The sequence below is a fragment of the Sturnus vulgaris genome, chromosome 3 (assembly GCF_052056855.1).
Source record: "Sturnus vulgaris isolate bStuVul1 chromosome 3, bStuVul1.hap1, whole genome shotgun sequence".
NCBI classification, from domain to species: domain Eukaryota; kingdom Metazoa; phylum Chordata; class Aves; order Passeriformes; family Sturnidae; genus Sturnus; species Sturnus vulgaris.
Window position 1 is genome coordinate 86460611 of NC_142245.1, and position 20215 is coordinate 86480825.

Here is a 20215-nt window from a genome sequence, read left to right on the forward strand (position 1 = left end):
ATTGGATAATAGATTATTTGTTAAATTCCAATGATGTGTTGGAACCTGACAAGGATTATAGTTTTGCTGTCAATTCAATTACCCTACACTTGAGGAAGCTGGTTTAATTATTTGTTGCTGGTTTAATTAAAAGGCGCTTAAGTCAGTGCAAGTTTTGCCCCTGATGCCAATGAGATCAGTCCTGGGTCCAAGTCATCTTAACCCTTAGCATGATTAATAAAGAGCAGGTCTTTCAGAAACACCATCACTCACAGCTGCACAGTTAATCTTGAGCTGAGAAAGCCAAACACAGCATAACAACAGAATCACTGATGTTAAGAGTGTGTTATGTGCTTATCCTGGGGTCTAGTATACTCCAGGGAGAGCAGGGACCCTTACAATATAGGTAAGGATAAAAAAGTTTGAAATGTATAAAACGTATTTTTGTTATTGTAAACTGAACAGAGAACATGGCCAAAAGAGGCTGAAGTCACATGAAAAGACTAAAGGCACAATTTAGAGAAGACCATGTGGAGGAGAAGTGGTCCCCAGGAGACAGGAGAGAGACAGGCAATAAACAAGAAGTAATGTCTTCCCTGCTGCTCCTCCCTTCTCCAGCTGTGTGTGGAAGAGCCGTGCAGGGATAGGAGCATGAACCTCTGCTCCTTTATGGAATCACTCACACAGGCAGAGGCCCCACTTTAACAGCACAAACTGGACTTTAGCTCCTCCAGTTCCAAAGCTTGTTCTTGAGACCCCGGTACCCACATATATGTCACAGACACTTTCAGGGGAAGAACAAACTTGCATAGGTCCTCCTAAAAGTCCTACTCAAAAGTATGAGCCAGTGACATCGAGCTCCTTCAAGCCCAGACAGAAAATAAACATCAGAAAAGGATTTTTCACTTAATTTAGTCATCCTAAATTGCTGTAAACCCAAGCTGGACCTGGGAAGCCTTCTTTGCCACGTGGTCTTCTCTAAATTGTGCCTTTAGTCTTTTTTTGTTTTTTGCTGGATTGCACTTTCTGAAAGTCCAGCTGCAGCCATCTTGCTGCAAACTTTTTCATCACAGAGAGCAAGCTTTATATCTGCAAGAGAAGCTGGGTCCACCCATTTCCTATTTCTCTCCAATTCAGCCACATTCTCAGAGACAGTTGTGTGAATACCTGTTCTCCAACTCAAGCTACACAGAAGAACAGGAGTATGGAATGAATATGGAATCAGATATTTGAGGAGTGGAATGTGAAGCCAGGTGTGTAGGCATACCTCCACATTTTAGCAAGGTGACATCATTATAGCTTATTTTCAGGAGATACTATTTGAATAAAGTTACCACTTTTTAATTAATCCACTTTCAAAGGATGAGCAGTTAGTGTTCAGATGATGAATCTCTGAGCAACTGCCTAAACTTCAATCCTGCACACTGAGTTTTTCTGAAAAAAACTAAACTGGCCCAAGTCATAAGAAGAGAAAACTATGAAGTGATGTAGAGTGACATCAAAATAGTCAGAGCAGTAAAACATGAGTGTTAGTTGGATGGGGACTCTCTCTGTGGAGGCAAGATATGTAAAATACATACTCCATCTATCCCAGTGTACATTTTCTTGAAATGGGATTAATATTGGCTAGATCATGGTGCTATTAAATCTACTACTAGTAGTTTTTCAGTTAGTATTTTCCTGGTTCTTTCAAGGAGATACAATAATTATTAGCAGAACATCTAATCAGGAATTTCATCACAGATTGTGAATTTTCCTTCAAGATAAAGACATCAAAATGCACACAGTGCAACCAGAGGCTATTAGTCTTCTAAAGAACTTTTCTTTTGCCCATAAACAGAATAGTAAATGTGTTTTCCCAGCTTTAGTTACACACTGTCTCCCACATTTTATTTCAGTAAAAATGTCTTTTGAAGATCCTGTATTGGGAAAATGCTCCACACATAAAAGAAGTTCCACCCTTGAGAATTGCTGCAATGAATCTATAATCTAATGAAAGTTAGATTATAGATTGCCCAGAAACAGAGTATATGCTCTCCGAATTTTTTCTGAACAAGACTCCCCCTCTAAGAGAGGATGATGTGTGTGTGAATAACCCCAGATACAATGGATAGCAGACATGTTCACACCATGTACCAAAAAATATTGCTAACTTACTGTAAGGTGGTACTGATTAGTTCCATATCTAACTACTGGAATGGCTTTTTATGCCTCAATACTGCCTCAAATAAATTGGCAATACTAAGCAGTCTCAAAGGTGAAGGAAATAACACAGCTTATAGACAACAAAAGAGATGGTTTGGCACCTGACTCTTTTCCATTCCTTCACAAAGCTTCTGGTATTCTTCCTAAGCCCTGAGTGCTCTCTGTTGTTCTTTCACATGCCATGTTCCCCTTCATTATAGCTTCAAGTGACTTCCATACACTTCTCTTCCTCCAGCTCCTTATAGACTCCTTTCATGTCCTATGGGTACCATTGGATGCCACAATGGAAATATCTGCATGGGGGAATAAAGCACTCAGATATGTGGTGACTTGGGAAAACTTCTTGTGAGATCAAATTGATATTTCACCCTTTTTGTTTTTTAATTGACAAAGGTTTCATGTGACAGTCCTGGTGCTGATATGTTAGGTTTACAATCGTGCTGGACCACAAGGGTCCTTGGGTGTATCTTTCTCTTGAAGGGTGAAGAAATGGTATCACCAAAGCTTTGCTGCCCTAGGCATCAAAATTAGACATTATTCATAGCAAACTGTTAGTGTGTGTGATACAGCCCCACCCTTTTGAACAATAGATTTAAAACTGTAAACCACATTAACACTGAATTACCAATACTGGGAATGTGATTTACAGTAAATGATGAAGGGGATAGTTCATTACCTGGTTATTTTTCCAGACACTTATCAGACAGCAGAGATGATTGCATTTCCTATATTCCACACTTTGAAAAGTCTGGAAATTTAGGGTGTTATTAACCAGAATATCAGTAGTCTAGAGAAGATGAAACCTTACAAATGTGATATATAAGAACAATCTAGCATGCTTTTCCAAACATACACGAATTTTGACTGTGGTTCCTATCAGGACTTTCTGGCTTTTTGCTATCTTTTCTTGATCTTTGCATGCATAAAGATTTTAGTTTCTCTCTCTCTTTTTACATCCACGTGAACAAGTCCAAATGTATGTGCTCGTGCCTTTGGAAAGGGAGTGCTTTATCAATACAACAGAACAGGAGTCTGCTTGATAATGCCTATGTGTATGCCTTGGAGGTCAGAAGCTAAGCAATGAAAACCCTTTTAAATAACCTGTTTTATTCAGAAAAAACTAACTGGGACCTTACCAGACAGGCTTTTGAAGTGACCTGATGAGTAAATCTGTGAGAAATGGAAATACCTTCTTTATAGGACAGAGATTCCCTTCTTCTCAGAGCTTTTAGTCTTAACACTGTATCAGGACCACCAGCTTCCTCACACCTCCTGGCACATATAATTCATGCCCCTGCCTGGCTAAAGAGCAGGTCCCACCTTTCAGAGACTGGCTTTGCTGAACTCACATTTTCTGAATCTTCCTGTCCTCATGCTGGTGAAAGAAGCAGCCTTTAACTTGCACTCTTGGCTTCTTTATATTCAGCTGGCTCCAGAGATCCGCCCTCAGAGCCCACCAGGACACACATGTCTGTCCAGCCTCCACCTCCTTCTCCTGGAAAGATTAAAACCAGTCCAGCAGACTGCACCTCCCTCTCTGCTGGGTCCTGGTGGGGCAGGAGCCGCTGTCTGCACCCACTGCTGCACTGCTCCGTTGGACTAATGAGAGGGAAGCAGGCAGTGTGACGATATACCCTGTGTATTCACATGAGAGAAGTGAAGAAATCCAGCAGTGAACATGAAAAGCCACTGGTAAGAGAACAAGTGGGATTTTGAGACATCTGAAAAAAAGAGATTAGAACAGTGAAAGCTGTCCTTGCCAGCATTATATGAGGGGACTAGCACAGAAAGAGCTTTATTGACATGTTTTATTATATGGCAAAAATAAAATGTTGTCATGTAAAGAAATTACCTTGTCAAAGAGATTGTCTTGTCAAATCTGTTAGCAAATCTTTAACTGGTATTTTATATGTTTAATATGCATGGCTTGGGGGAGAAATTTAATAACAATACCTGTCAGAAACTATAGATTCATACTGGAGTTTTCTTTCTGTTTACAGGAAAATTACAGCTTTCTTTAACCTGTGTAGTTTTCTGTGGTCTTTCATCTCAGCCACCATCCAGCACCAATCAAGTAAGGAGACAGATTTTATCTACATTTTATCTTTATGTAATTTTGAATGCCAAATGAGTGATTCTGGGTTTATTCAAAACTAAAATCCTCTATAACTAGAAATCACACAAAGTGGGAGCTGTCTATGTGCATTTATATATGGATGGATGGATAGAAGGATATATATGAAAACAGGGGAAAAGCAAGTGCTGTGTGTGTTGCTTTAATTTTGCTATTAGATATATTTTTAAGGTAAGGATTAAAATCTGGATGGAGATGGACACAAACCTTCCCTGTCTTTCAATGCTTCTAGTCAGATATTCTTCTGCTATATGTGGCAATAAACTAGTTCTACTTTATTTGCTAGGCATAAAATGTAAATGGCTGGATGTCAGCCATGTATCTCATCAAAGAATATAGAATGAGGTCTTTTCTAAGGTGTAACATGTCAACCTGAATGTTCTCTTTAAGCCTATGTTGTCAGAAGGAAACCCACATTTAGGGTTGAGCCTTTGCAGCACACAAGAGGCTCTCTGTAGGCTAGAAATGTTTCTCCTTCCAACTTCCACTCTTCATTCTTCCCTACCCACACTCTGCTAACATTTTCCAGATTGGCTTTGTACTGGACCTGTACATGGCTCTTAAACTCTTCAAATAAATGCTTATTTTCCCTTCCTCCTTTCTTAATTCTAGGTATCTTGTAGGTCTTATGGTCATGACAAAGTTTTTTGACAAATCATATTCTGAAAAATTAGATTTTTAGATTTAGTTTATCCAAACAAATTTCTTCGATGTTCTCATTTGGGTAAAGAGAAAAGGTCTGTAAGGTCTTGTCACAACCCTGCATTTCATGAATGTTCATTTTCTGATCAAATCTGGCACAGAGAAAAGTGGGAAAGCTTGGAATACCAGAGAGGGTGGAAAAGATGCCAACTGATTCACAACAACTTCTTTAGTTGGCATGAAGTTTGTTTAAGTTTCCTTGGGAGTAGGGAGACTGTTGATTTAGGCAACTGGCCCTTTTTTTTTTTAAGTTTGTTTGAACCACAAAAAAGTTGCAACCCAAAACCTCCTTACACAACAGGCCTTCTTAAACTAATAATATTCCTGAACAGTTCTGCAAGAGAAGAATTATTTTAACACTCTTATTTAAAGGCATGAAAAAAATCAAATAACATATCGAATTACCAGTTTTAATTTAGAGCTCTCTAGAAAAAGATGATTATTTTCTTATACCTCTTACTTACTGAGAACAGTTTAAATTACTAAATACCTCTAATTATTTTTATTTGCAGCTCTGTTTAGTTCATAATAATCTTACAGTTGCTTCAGTTAATTTTATAAGGTGATCTGCAGCAATGTGCAGGCATATGGTTAGTAAATTTACTGGGTGTTTTTCAGGACTACCTGCTATTCTGGGTGCCAGTCACAGAATTGATATCTGCCCAACAATCAGGATTGGCCAAGATGACTTACCAGGCAAGTAGCATCCTGACTTTTTGAGGAAAAAGCTGCTGTTTAAAAAATTCATCAGGTTATATTCAGCTCTGCGACAGCACAATTCTCAAATTAAAATGAAAGTTACATTATGGATATGTATATTTTTTTTTCTTGCAGGCTTTGACCTGATTTCTCAGTTTCAAATAGAAAAAGCTGCTTCCCAAGGAATTATCGAGAGAGTAGTAGGATCCACATCTCTACAAGTAGCTTATAAATTGGGACCCAATGTAGACTTCAGGATACCAACCAGGTAATGCCTTCTTCGTCTGGCTTTAAAATATAGATATTTTGCAATCTTATTTTATAAGCGGTAGATCTCTCATTGGCTAGATCACCTAATTTGAAAGGTTTTCAGAAGGGAAAGGAGGAATTGAACTTTTTTTTTTTTTTTTAGTATTGCCAACACCAGATCAGACTGATTCTGTAGCAGCATTTTCAGGGACTTCCACTTTCCTCTAACCAATGATATTGATCAGAGTGCCTCAAGATCTGCTGATTCTGAGGGATTCACGTCTAGAAAGTAGTGTCAGAAGGGAGGCAAAGAAAATGTAATAGGAGGAGAGGGAAGAAAGTTTTCTTAAAATATTGACACAAAGGGATCTTTCTGATCATGTGAGGATTGCAGAGACAAGGTAGGATAACAACTCACTGATTCTGAGGTAAGGGAGTTTTCCATTGTGTGTTTGTTTTCGGTAACAGGTACCTGCGTGTTCCTGGCTGATTTATGGTCACTTAACCTATAAAAGTTGGAAAATTATTAATTAGCATATTACAGTGAATTTGTGATAGAAGTCAGGATTTAGGAATCTAATTGAGTTTGTGCTTTACAGGCCAGACTTGCTGCTGGTGAAGGAATAGAGACAGTACAGCAGGGTAGAGATGTCTTTGCCAAATTTAGGCAAGTCTGGGTTCTGTTCCAGCACCTTATGTAATTAAGAATGCCTCAATTTAGCAATTAAGTTACAAGACCATTAACTGAACTACTGTTTCAGCCGCGAATAATTGGATTGTGAAGTGTTCCTGTCTTACTCCACCTATCACTAACGACTTTTCTTGCTGCAATGCTCCCTGGCTCCCACCTTCACAGCCACCAGACTAAGCTACTTTAGAGTTTAAGTGTCTGGTTACATTGGGCTCATGACTACCTTCAGTGCCAGACACAAATCAGGGCTGTTAGTGCATGAATGTGAATGCAAACACGGACAGCAAATGGGATCATCATTTCACTAAAAGTTGGAGATTCTCAGATAAAACAGCAATATTTGCACTTTTAAGAGAGTTTAGACTTATTGCTATAGATGGTTCTAGTGAAATAGATATATACCTAAGTTACCTCTGAACAAGCCTATGTCAGCTGCCTTACTGCAGCATTTGAGCAGACTCCTGCCATTGGGGTGGCTGGGCCAGGAAATGGATTCCAGGTTTGAGTCCCGACCGTGCTCCAGCGCCTCGGTGCGCTGCTCCTCTGCCTCGGAGCCCGAGCTGGCCGCTCTGCTCCAGAGCTGTTGTACAGCGGGGCCCTCTCAGTGGGAGGGGAGGAGAGGAGAGGAGAGGAGAAGAAGGAGAGGAAGGAGAAGAAGGAAAGGAGGGAAAGGGAGGGAAAGGGAGGGAAAGGGAGGGAGGGAGGGAAAGGAAGGAAGGGAGGAAGGAAGGAAGGGAGGGAGGGAGGGAGGGAGGAAGGGAAGGAGGGAGGGAGGGAGGGAAAGGGAGGGAGGGCAGGGTGGGGCAGGGAAGGGCAGGGCAGATCCGCCCGGCCCGGCCCGGCCCGGCCCGGCCCTGCGCCCGGAGCTGTCCCCGCCCGCGGTGCTGAAGCGGCGCCGCCGCGGTTCGGGCTGCTGTGACAGGGCTGCTGTCACTGTGCTGCTGTGTCCAGGCTGCTGTGACAGGACTGCTGTGACAGGGCTGCTATGGCTGGGGCTCATACACAGGGGATCACCCTCTGGCCCCTTCCTCCGGCCTGTGCCCTCGAGAGTCAAAAATAGAGTGACGAAAAATGGCCAGCATGGCTTTCCTGAGCTGGATGGCTGATATTGCACAAGTTCCATAGCAGCACTGGGGAGGGACCTTCATCAAACACGCTGGCCACAGGGAAATAATTTTTTAGGCCAACACATGATGATTGCTCATGATGAAATGGGCGGAGGAGCTCATTTTTGAGCAGCTGTATGATGTGGGAATGAGAGCTCCAGTGAATGGGCATGGCTCAGCATTCAGTCTTTAGTGTAGCAATAGCTTACACCTTGAAAAACTCACAGAGCTTCCTTAAAATGCTACTGATTTGTAACTTGGTCTTTTTTCTGCTTTGTGTGCTTACCCAGAAATATATCCCAGAATGAACAGAAATGATTACACACAAATCATAACTTAGCTTCTTCCATCATCCAAATAGATTCCCATTGCTCAGCGCTTTTTCTTGAGTAAAATCTGCTGAAGGATCAATACAATGTTCTCCATGTAATGGTGTGGTGTAATAATGGTGTAATAACTTTGTAACTGCCATGACATATAGCTGTTTTCGCTAGACATGGTGAACCCATCATTTTTCAGTTTAGTCTGTGCACATGTTGTAGGTGTCCACCAGTTAGTAAATACAAAATTAATCCTGTTTATTTGATAATAATTGTGGGGTTTTTTAATGGAAATCTTAAAAAATTATATTTTCACAAAGAAATATGTTCATGACACATTTCTTATATGTGGGAAAAAAGCTAATTATCTTTGTGCTTTGGATGAAAACTTAAACCTTTGAATTCACAAATGCAACTGCGATAACACGCACACTCAAACAAAAAAAATCTCAAACAAAATCGGGAGCAACTTTATAAAGCTTCATCAGTAAACTTGAAATATCCAGATAATTTCAAAGGCCAATTTTCTGTCCCTTTTTTCCTTTGGGAATATTTCTTTTCTGTGAAGCAGCGCTCCTTGAGTATATGTGCTTGAAGGTCTGTCTTTTCTACATTCAGCCACAAAAGTTCTTGAGGTGCTTTTCCTTTCACACTGTGAGTAAGCTATCCCACCCAGATATTGATGATGATGCTGAAATAGAAAAGATAAAATGCAGCTAGGAAGCTAATTAGGTCATAAGAGAATTAATTAGCTCACAAGTGGAAATTTCTGAAGACTAAAGATCAGCTGAGAGTAATGAGTCCTAACAAATGGCTTCTGGTTAATGGCTTAGGACAGATGCTTTTAAAGTGCTGAGCTAAGTTTTATTGTTATTGCTTGTTGAATTGCTGCCAAGTAGTGTCTGCCAGTCAGCTGTGATTCTAGGCAGCTTCAGGAGATGCAGACAGGAGTGTCTCCAGAATGATTGAAAGAACCCTCAACCCTGGGCACATGCTACTGCATTATCATGAGAATGGTCACAGCAATTTCCATAGCCACCTCCAGTGGGTTGTGCTAGCATTTCTAAAATCTTTATTTAGTAAGGACCAAGTTAGGTCAGTGAGCAACGGAGCTCAAGTAAGAAATTAACTGAACCTCGCACCCGCCCCCCCAAATTTAATAAAATAGTTACTCTGTAGAATTTAAATAGGTATATAGTTGAGTTTTTAACATACTCTTCTGCTCCTGATGAATTCTGGGGTCAGTGGAATGGGTCAGGGCTTTCCTCACCATAATCAGATGACTTATCTTGGTTGTATTGAAGCCTGGGTAGGACTTAACTTTGAAATCTCAAAGAAATCTTCCTGGTAAGTATTCAAAGTACAGGATAAGTGAGAGTCTTAGGTATTTATGAAAAAGATTAAAAGAAGCAATAGTGTTTCAGAATTTCCTCTAAATGAACTACAAATGTTTCAAACTACCCACCCTCCAATACTTTAAAAGTTTAAGCAAATATTAAAATATCTGATTAAAAAATTGACCTAACCTTGTATTCATAGCAGTTAATAATAGTATGAGGGTACAACAAAAGCTGGAATGTGATGCTTTCTTACAAAATGAAGGAAAAAAATTAAATAAAAAAAATCTGATGGCTTATATCTCTAACAATTTTAAGTGGATAGGAAATAGATCAGGAATAAACCTGGGTTTTGGCCTTTAAATATGTTTCCATATAAATTCTTTCTTTGCTCCTTTACCTGAATCTAAATTTATAATTGCTTGGTTCCCCTCCATAAGTCATTGGAATTGGAAACAACTATGTTAAAAATAATTTCCAGAAATAATTTGAGTGCTTATACAGCTATCAGCTGTTCAATAAAGTTACAGAGTCCATCACTCTTCACTTGGCAGTGAGATGGAGAAATAGCTTCTCTACAATTGTTTCTTTAAATATCATGCTAATTTGCTCTGGTTTCCAAATATTTAGCATTTTAAGTTGCTGACTCCTGAAGGGTTTTGCCTATATAAGGATTATAGGCTTTGGAAAGAAATGTGATCTGAAATACAGTTAAACCACCAAAGGATCATTACTGTTGGAGCAGCTGAGATGAGAATACGTCTCTGCTTTTCTTGTAGAATTATAGGTACAAATCTTACATAGTAACAGTCCCCTGCAGAGTACCTTTCTGGTGGTGGGTCGTGCTTCACTGTGTTGAGTCATGTTATTGATACTGAGTCTTTAGTCTAAAGGCAGCAGTTCTTCTGATTGGTTATTAATATTTTTTAGAAGTTAGAATACTTATCCATGTTTGTGCACTGATACACATTTCTTATAATTTAGTTTTCTCTTACCAGTGTCAGAAGCTCTTACTTATCTTTTTTGCATATCTTCTGAAAAAGTGAATTTATTTATTTCCTATTTTAATGTCTTCAAAAAGGAGGACCCATATATTGTCTTGAAAAATACTAAGTCTATAGCTAAATAAGGTGCAAATAATTAATTTTCCAATCTGGTATAAACAATCTTCTAATCAAAAAGCATGTTCACGTACTAGGTTTTTTATTTCTTTTGTAGTGTGGTTTTGTTTTTTTGTTTTTGTTTTGGGTTTTTTTTGGCAGTATAGCTGTGTCAACTGAGTTTGGATGAGAATGTGTGTGATAGTTTAAGGAGTATTGCCATGACAGCAAAATTTAGCAGTGCAGAGAAATCCTGAAAATCTCTTCACAGGATCTGGGATTAATACTGCTTCTTTTACGCTCAGTATATCAGACATCCTGGAGACATTGAACTTAACAGAGAAAGTTCAATGTCACAAGGAGGCTATTTAAAGATTACCTAACAGTACCACCTTCAGTGTGGTAGTAGAAAAACCAGCTCTTCTGCAAGAATAAATGAGATTCAGGAAATGAAGAGATAAATGATACAGCTGAGCTAAAGTTTTAGCAGTAGAGGAGATTGAAATGCTTTTAACAGAGATATCATAGAAGAAGGACATCAAGGGCCATGAAGGATGTGCTGAACTGGATCAGAAGCTTAGTAAGAGTGAAGGTATGTCTGGATAGGGAGAAGAATAATCTTCTTGAAGCAGAAAATAATATATATGCTTATTGTGTAGGCCAGAAACCTAACACAGGGAGGGATAGGATACAGTAAAAACTGCAAAGTGCTTGGCGCTGAGGGAAAGCTGCAATATCCACATTTGCATCTGAGACGGCATGCTACAAACTGAAAATAAATAATGACAAAACGCAACGAGTTGGATAAAATCCTACCAAATTGAACCAGGTGAGGCAGACTTCATCCTCAGTCAAGTAACACAATTCAGAGTGAAGCACTGAAAGGCAGATTAAAGATACTGGCAAGGAACCCCCTCTTCCAACTTTGTATATCTCCACACCTTATATAATGAGCTAAACTTTGCAGCTAAACATTCCCCTTCCTTATGCCCCAGCTCTCAGGTGTATGCAAAGGCTCGTGGGGAGAAGGAGAAACACCAGCAGTGCAGGTATTTTATTTGTAAGGTGAAGCTGCTGCTGCAGCTGCCAGGCTTGCTGTGTCCTGGCTGACATCTGCTGAGGCTGTGCTGCTGCCTGCTGGAACACAGCTGCACTACAGCCTGGAACACTACAAACTAGGGAGATTGCTTCTGAAAGTACTCTCTATCTAAACCAGTAGTCATCAAGCATACAACAATACATATACATATAAGGTGACTTATATCATTTTTCCCCTCCCATGGCCTAAATCCTGAGATTCACTAATGCTGTCTAAGTAGCTGCTGAGAGAGGATTGATATGCCACTCAAAAATAATCTTTGTTCAAAATGCCTATTTGTTTGAGAAGTTATTCTAATGAAAGCTGGGACAGAATTGCTCTGCATATCTTTATGCTTAAGAAATTTATTCAAACATTCTTAAACGTGGTTAGATGGCAAATAATGCACTGATGTCAACCGGATATGACACTAGAGTTTTATGATTCACAGAATAAATATGGAAAGGCCTATTTCTTAAATATTGTACTGGATTCAATGTTACATTTGAAATAAAAAAATGACATTACTCTTTTGCACAGTGACACAGCCAGTGCTGCCTGTGTTTCCAAAGCTCACCTCATAGGAGCTGCTAAAATATAAGATGTTTTGTATGTGGCAAATCTGCTACTTGTAGTCTTGTGGTCAAATGCCACAGGACATAATACACTTTGAGTGTGGATTCTTACCATATATTTATCAATGATTTCTGCTGAAGTGATAGCTTATACCTTAACAAAAGGGTTATTGGCAGGCTGAACAAGAAAATGCAAGAGACATTCTTATGCCTTCAAAATCAAACCAGGTCTGCACTTTCTTCCTGGTCATTGTAAAGTCATACTATGTTGACTGATTTTGTATGTCTAATAGAGAGAAATAGGATAATTGTAGGATATAATGTCTATAACTGAAATAGGAGTTAGTTGTTGCTCCATCCATTATTCTTAAAAAGAGTTACCATAAAAATTGTAAAACATTGGAAGAACCCACACTTCTGAATCAGTTCTTTTGCCATTAATAACACCTTGTTATGGGGCTTGGCATGCAGAAGGGCACTGATACAAGAATGGTTCCACTGAGTAATGGTTTCTCATTACTCTGTGGTGATATATGGAGTTTTTCAGAGCAAATAAAGAACAAATCTACTGTGTTTTAATCCTACACAGTGCCATATATTCCAACGGATTGCCTGATGAGTATTCCTTTCTAACTACTTTTCGGATGACTGGGGCCACACTTCAGAAATACTGGACTATTTGGCAGATTCAAGATTCATCAGGAAAAGAACAAGTTGGAGTGAATCTCAATGGTCAAGTGAAAAGTGTTGAGTTTTCTTATAAAGGAGCAGACGGAAAACAACAAACGGCATCATTTTTACATTTGCCTTTCTTGTTTGACTCCCAATGGCACAAGCTTATGATAATTGTGGAAGCAAACAGTGTCACACTTTTTATTGACTGTATTAAAATAGAATCCTTAAACATAAAACCCAAAGGGAAAATCAACACTGATGGCTTTGCTGTGCTTGGAAAACTTAAAAATAATCCTCAAATTTCAGTTCCGGTAAGTTTCAAAATTTTTTATTACTTCAAAAGGTGTTTTGCATGAAATATGGGGTTTTGTTTTGTGGAATGCATGTTTAAACTTTTTCTGAAAGCAGAAATGGCAGAAAACTTATTGGCAGGTAAGTATTAGCTGTGTTTTTAAAATTTTGTATTTATGCTTTTCAAGTTACTAGATGACCCAGGTTATGTGTAAATTTCAATAATGAAAATTCTTAGACATCCCTGTGCTTGTTACAACAACTTTGAAGTAAAAGAGTGAAGTGAGATAAAGTTTTAAACTGTATCTCACACTCTTAGCAAAAAAATGTGGACACAGGTTAACCAGTGTTGTGTAAATCTGAAAGGGAAAACATTGCAACAAGAGAAGCATCTCATGTTTCATCACCTCTGTATGTTTAGTTGCTGTATTGCACTGGATTGAAGTCAGTTTTACATGAGGATGCCAGCAGAAAGCTGCCCCATGTGTCTGAAGGGATCTATCTAGCATGTTATAGATGTGGATTAGGAAATTTCAATAACTGAAAAGTTATACCAAGTTAGACACAGAGTCATCCCTTCACAAAAAAGGAAGGTTCCTCTGCCTGTTGAAATAGTGATTCCAAATGGCAGCTGACAAATGAGGAGAGAGATGTGGTATCAAGGTCACCTTGGCCTTCTGTTGGTACTCTGACTGACCTCTGGCCAGGGTTAAAGAAGTGAAGAAAAGCAGAAGAGCAATTTGGAATCTTATCCTCTTTCCACTCCAGCCTGTGTTTTGCAGAGACTTGCTCTTTTCAGCAAGGTATACAAATGTGCAGCATTAACCACCCCGGGCTCTTCAGGCATTTGGTGGGGAAAAGTGTCTGGCATTAAGTTCTGCCTTGCCTGTGTTTAAGACTGCACATCTTTAGGCACCAGTGTGGAGTTGTGGCAATTATAGGACAACCTCCTTTAAGGATGAAAGAACAAAATGGAATTAAATAATTGTTATAATTCACCATCTATAATGAAAAATATTTGTTTATAACTTTCTGGGAAGCATGTTTCTGGGAAGATTCAGTCATATTAAGTATATTTTATGAATAAAAGTAAAATCTTTGAGTTAGGCTTTAAAATGAGTATGATGCGCATTTCTTGACAAAAAGAATAATGAAGTACTGGAACAAATTATCAGGGAAGACAGTAAGCATGACACTATAATCTTAAACTGAGTCTGGATGTCGAAAAATACACTTTATTTTGGACAGAATTGACTTAGGGGTCACTAGATTGAATTACATGGCCTGTGCTGGGAAGCCCAAAAAGGCAATGGTAGTAGTTCAATGTGATATTACAATAACGTAGATTTAGGAGCCCCATATCCTCTGAAATTATGATAAAGGAATTACATAGTCAGATGGACTAGTTAGTAATTTTAAAATGCCTATTTATATTGCAGAAATTTCTGGTTTAGTCTGTGTACTTTATTTCTCTTTAAATTGACTAAATAAATCTGTGTTTGGGGCTACTCTAGTCTTTAGCTTCCTTGACTATAAGTTTAAATATCTCAACAATCTTGGTTATTTAATATGCCCTAGGCACAGCTTTTAATTTACTCCCAGGCATTGTTAAAGTATATTACTTCCAGTGGTAGAATTTTAAAAGGACACAAATTATGTGTTTCTTATTCTTTTTTGCAGCATTCTGGTGAGGGCCCTATTCATCTTGCAGAATAGGTCAACTTCTTAGAGGTGCACTGTAATACATATAATTTTAAAAGGGATTCTTTATTGCTTGTTATTACTATGACTGCCTAGGAAAATAGTAGATACAGTTCTATCAGAAACTGTATCTTGCCTTTCAGAGTTTACAAGGATTTATTCCAGGATTTCTGGAATGCTTTATGGAAGGTAAATTTTTCACAGATTCACAGCTGCATTTTATCTTTTCTTTCTTAGGTAAAAGTATCTAAAAATTTTATCTTTTTATCCAAGAGCAATTAATATAATCCATTATAAACTCTAAGCAGTATGAGATTTAGCATAATTTCAAAACTGAAAAGGAATTTACTTCCTAAATTACATGGTTTTTATAGAAAAAATATTATTAGTAGGGCAACTAATTTATTACTGCTTAAATTATAACTTCTGTGAGATGATATAATTGCTCTAATTCCTGTGATTTCAGAGGCATTACCGTATTTTTTCATAATAGACACTAAACACTTTGCTAGAAGTGACTCTTGGTCATTATTTAATTGACATTTAATGCTGCTAACTAGCTCAGGGAAGCTACACGACTTGTAATATCTAAGAGGAAGCTGCTTGTCAATATTTGTTTAACAAGTATTAATTTACACCATAGAACAGATTGTGTCTGTGTACTGTAAAAAGTCACATCTTTTTTTTTTTTTACCCTGTGAAATCTCGCATTCAGGAGGCTGAACCCTAGCTGTGAAAAGCCAAATAACACCAGAATTGGTTGTAATGTTCAAAGGCTTTAAAGGAAGGTACAAGGAAAATGAAACTCTAAAAATCTATTTCAGAGATGTCAAAAATGGATAAAACAAGTTTAAAATAGCTTTGGAACGAGATGCCTTGAAATATATGTAGTTTATTCTTGGTCACTTAACAAATGTACAAACAGTTGACAGTAGACCTCTCTTAGAAGAAAAATAGATATCCTTGACAAAGTAGTGTAAAAATCTTCCCAAGAAAAATTGCTTAGTTGAATTGTACTTCCCCAGCAGGGATGAATTCCCCTGGACCATCACCAAGCCAGAAACAGCCCAGCTGGGGAGCCAGATCTCCCAGAGGAGACCTAAAACTGTGCTCGGAGGGTCACAGTTTTCCTTAAAGCCTATAGTACTGCTAAATGCATCTCTGTGACTGATTTTATACTGAAAATACTACCCTACATATTTAGGTCTAATTTGCATTTTACCTAACCTCTCTCAATTAAACCACTGAAAACTGAATTATGTGTTTGATATTGAGATGGGCAAAGATGGTGGGCATTTGCAGGAATTTCTGTAGAACTTAAGAGGACAAAGCAGTGAATAGTCACACACAATTATATCTGTGCTGACTAAGAAATTAAGATGAAATAGAAATCTTGTAGGAAATCTGCAAAATGTATGTCAGTAATACTAACCTATGGTTCTTAAACATTCTTTGTAGTTAGATAGCAGCCAAGCCCCACACAGCCACTTGCTTGCTCTGCCCCATGGTGGGATGAGAATTGGAAAAGTAAAAGTAAGGATACTTGTGGATTGAGATAAAGACACTTAATAGCTAAAGCTCAAGCCATGCACACAAGCAAAGTAAAACAAGGAATTAATTCACCACTTTCCAATGGCGGGCGGGTGTTCAGCCACCTCCAGGAGAGCAGGGCTCCATCTCATGTAACAGTGACTTGGGAAGACAAAGAGCATCACTTCAAACTCCCCCCTGCCCTTTCCTTCTTCTCCCAGCTTTATATTCTGAGCGTGACATCGTATGGTCTGGGGTATCCCTTTGGTCAGTTGGCTCTTCCTGGCTCTGCCCCCTCCCAAGTCCTTGTGCACCCCCAGTCTCCTTGCTGATGGGGTGGGGTCAGGAGTAGAAAAGGTCTTGACTCTGTCCAAGCACTGCTCAGCAATAACAAAATCATCCCCGAAATATCAACTCTGCTCCCAGCACAAATCCAAAACACAGCTCCATACCAGCTACTGTGAAGAAAATAAGCCCTACCTCAGGAAAAACCAGCACACCACTTTTGGGTTTAAAAGGTTATGTTTTAATATATTTGTTTTATGATTATCCCTAAATTATCTGAGGTTCATTTCTGAGAACTTTATGACTGCATTTAATCCTTAATAACACTGCATATTGATATCAGTAGAATACCTACATGAGACATCTTCAAAATAGTGGCATCCTTTAAATCAGCTTAACATAATCAACAAGATCATTGTGAAATACTGGCAAAGGAAAAAATACTTTGACATCAAGGCTAGAATATATTTGCCCTTCTCTCACCTCTCCTAAATCAACGGGAAGCCAGTCACATCTTTTACTACCTACCTTGCCACCAGAAGAGTTTTATTTTTCATTTAAAAAAAAAGTTTTATATAACCTCAAGGCAGACAGAGTTAGCTTTCTTATTTTCATAGCTGCTGTTTGGATTTAATGGGAGGATAATATTGACAACTTACTCTTGTTTTATTAAATCAGTATTAGTTCCTTTGTATGTATATTATGGCACTCAGTTGGCTATTATTATGAAGGTTTGAAAATGAGAAATGGATAAAGGAGGGAAAGAATTGGCTCACAGATGGTGGTATCAGTTAACAGGTAAAAGAAACAAGGGTACAACTTCTATTGTGCTCCAGCTTCTATCTCAGCACTCTGGAAACTGATGACTGCAAAGCAAACAGAACAGAAGAGATTTGATAAAGAGGATTTCAGGAGTGGCAGCATCTCGGCCGGTTTATGCCCCCTCTTTAAAAGACCTCCACAGTTAGCAGTGGGGGAATGCAGGGCAAAGCACTACTCCACCTGTAGCTATTGACATTAAATACCTAGCGTTTAACCCTCTGCGTAGTGTGCCAGTATTCCACCTCTTACAGTCTCGGCCAGCGTGACCCCTGACCCGAATTAACATGATCTTTCCTCTTTTGCCAGTTCGAGATCCAGTGGATGGTTATCCACTGCGACCCCCTGCGACCCCAGCGCGAAGGCTGCGGTGAGCTGCCAGCTCGGGTGAGAGACGAGACCTGTCCTGCCCTGTCCTGTCCGCCGCATCCCATGGCAGTCTCATTTTTCCTCCCCCTTCCTGGCCTGCCATGCTCTTTTTTACCATACCTGCCTGGTATTCGGTGCTTTTAGAAATCCAACCCCCGAGCAGAGGCAGCCGCCGCCTGGCTTTAACCCTTCGGTGACGGGCAGCCTGTTCTCCCCGTGGGGCTGCTGGGCGGGGTCCCCGCGGGCTCTGAGCCTCGCAGGCAGAGCCAGGGCGGCTGTCGGGGCTGTCCCCCCGCACCGCCAGCCTGGCGGAGAGACACCCGCGGGCGCGGCGGGGTCCGTGTCCCACCCGACAGCAGCAGGACAAAGGGTTAAGGCACTGCTGGCACCCCGTCCTTTCCTGCCCGGCCGCCAGCCTTCCTCCAATCCCCGCCACCCTGCCCGGGGCCGGGAGGGGCTCCGGCCGCGCTCACCCCTCGCCCGCCCCGCAGCCGCAGCTGCTCCCTCCATCCATGGCCCGGCGCCTCCTGCCCCTGGCGCTTCTCCTGCAGGCGCTTTGCCTCGGCCTGGCTCAAGTAAGTTTGTTCTGACTTTGGCTCTGTTTGTTGTTTTTTCTCCCTCGCAGGTGACCCAGACGGGAGTCGAGGTGAGTGCGAGGGAGCGGCCGGAGCTCGGGGTGCTGGTGCAGAGGGACCCAAGGCTGCTCTGCCGTGCCCTGGCCCGGCCCCACCAAGGGTGTTTGTCCCGTGTCCCCTCAGTAGCTGTGGGTGACCGCAGGGCAGCGGTACCGCAGGTGTGCCTACCTGATGAGCACAGGGCAGGTAACACCGGCGGGGCTCGAGCTGCACATGCAATTACCGCTGGATGGGACATTTCTGGGAACTCTGGTGTGTGGAGGAAATGTGTCCAGAGCAGCAGTGCTGTGGGGACCGAGGGACCAGGCTCAGCGCCCGGGGCAGCCTCCTGCTCACAGAGCCCCGTTGTGGGGCCGCGGGCAGAGCTCAGTCCAAGGAGAACAGAGCCCCCCATTATAGGCACGGAGACCTGGATCAGCCTTTCCATGAATTTCCACAGGCTGGCGGCGCCTGCTACCTCCCCTCGGGAGCTCGGCGCTTTGAGAAAGTGCTTCTGTGGATGCTAATGTAATCCCGAGGAACCAGGGGAAACTGCTGAACCTGTCAGTGGAGCAGGCAAAGGGTTGTTTTAAATTTTCATTGCTACTATGAACTCTCAGGAAGACTGTCTCCTTTGTGCTGGCAGGAAGAGTAATTAGTGTAGTAAATTTCAGTGTTTGATTTGCAAAGATCACTTTTATTTTTGCCGTCCTGCCATTGTTATGTGGCATTCAGATCCTGCTGGGTGGGGAGTGGAGCCCACCTGGCCCTGCCAGCACTGTGGGCACAGGAGAATGGCTGGGCCCAGGGAGGGGTTTAACACCTTCTCCATTCCTTTGGTGAGGGCAGTGTTGCCAGTCCTCGTAGTGACAGCCAAAATAGATATAGGGTCTGTGATATACATGGGCTGAGGACGCAGCTCCTTGTCACAGCTGTGACCTCCTGACTAACCCATAGTCTCTAACTGTGCTGGTCCCCCAGAATGGCTCCGTGGTTTGTCAGGCTCTAATTGCTCCTTTTTTTCACTCCTTGTCAGAGAGGTCCCCCTGGTCCACCAGGCCCCCCAGGTCCACCAGGGCCACCAGGAGTTCCCGGTATTGATGGCATTGATGTAAGTGTTTCCCACGCCCTGCCTAGGAAATAGGAAATGCCATGAGGTGTATCTGCATTGTCTGTCAGCCTTTGATCTTCAGGAGTTTTAATTTGGCTGCATACATGAAGGAATTGATGAGTCTCATGCTCTGTTGTGGGCTGGAGTGAGGGGAGAAAGCAGATTTTCAGATTATCTTTGGTATAGTAAACTCAGGATTATTTCTTTTGTGTAATCAGCATCATATGCTGTGATTATCTGCCATTAATGGGGCGTAGGGGTTTTATAAATCTAATCTCAAAAGGGATTACCTAGTGATGCCCACTCATACTAAATTATGATAAGGATTTGTGGCATTATTCCTGATAGGAGCTACTATATGTGTTCCCTTGATTCCTGTTGGATGTTTCTTTGATGATTTATTAGTCTATAATAAAAATGATGTGGATTTGATATTTATTTTCTACAGTAAGAGTCACTTCAGGATTATTTCTGATAACCTATAAATCAATGATTTTCATGGAGGACTATAAAAGGTTTTTGTAATTCCGACTAATACTTTCCTTTTCATATCTTGGTAGGGGGAGAGAGGCCCGAAGGGCCCCCCTGGTCCACCGGTAAGTGATTTCAGCTACTTTTCATTTGCTTCTGCTGGAGAAGAAATTC

At 40.7% G+C, this 20215-nt stretch overlaps 1 protein-coding gene across 1 annotated transcript in view; it reads left to right on the top strand.

The window, feature by feature from the left end:
* The first annotated feature begins 3612 nt into the window (after nucleotides 1-3612).
* The window catches only part of COL9A1 (collagen type IX alpha 1 chain), a 62564-nt gene continuing 45961 nt past the window's right edge, over nucleotides 3613-20215 (top strand). The window contains exons 1-9 of the mRNA XM_014870247.2: nucleotides 3613-3876; nucleotides 4185-4258; nucleotides 5639-5716; nucleotides 5855-5987; nucleotides 12765-13161; nucleotides 17786-17863; nucleotides 18471-18491; nucleotides 19496-19570; nucleotides 20131-20166. Of these exons, the coding sequence (XP_014725733.2) occupies nucleotides 3863-3876; nucleotides 4185-4258; nucleotides 5639-5716; nucleotides 5855-5987; nucleotides 12765-13161; nucleotides 17786-17863; nucleotides 18471-18491; nucleotides 19496-19570; nucleotides 20131-20166 (906 nt within the window). The 5' untranslated portion in view covers nucleotides 3613-3862. The remainder of the gene's footprint in view (nucleotides 3877-4184; nucleotides 4259-5638; nucleotides 5717-5854; nucleotides 5988-12764; nucleotides 13162-17785; nucleotides 17864-18470; nucleotides 18492-19495; nucleotides 19571-20130; nucleotides 20167-20215) is intronic.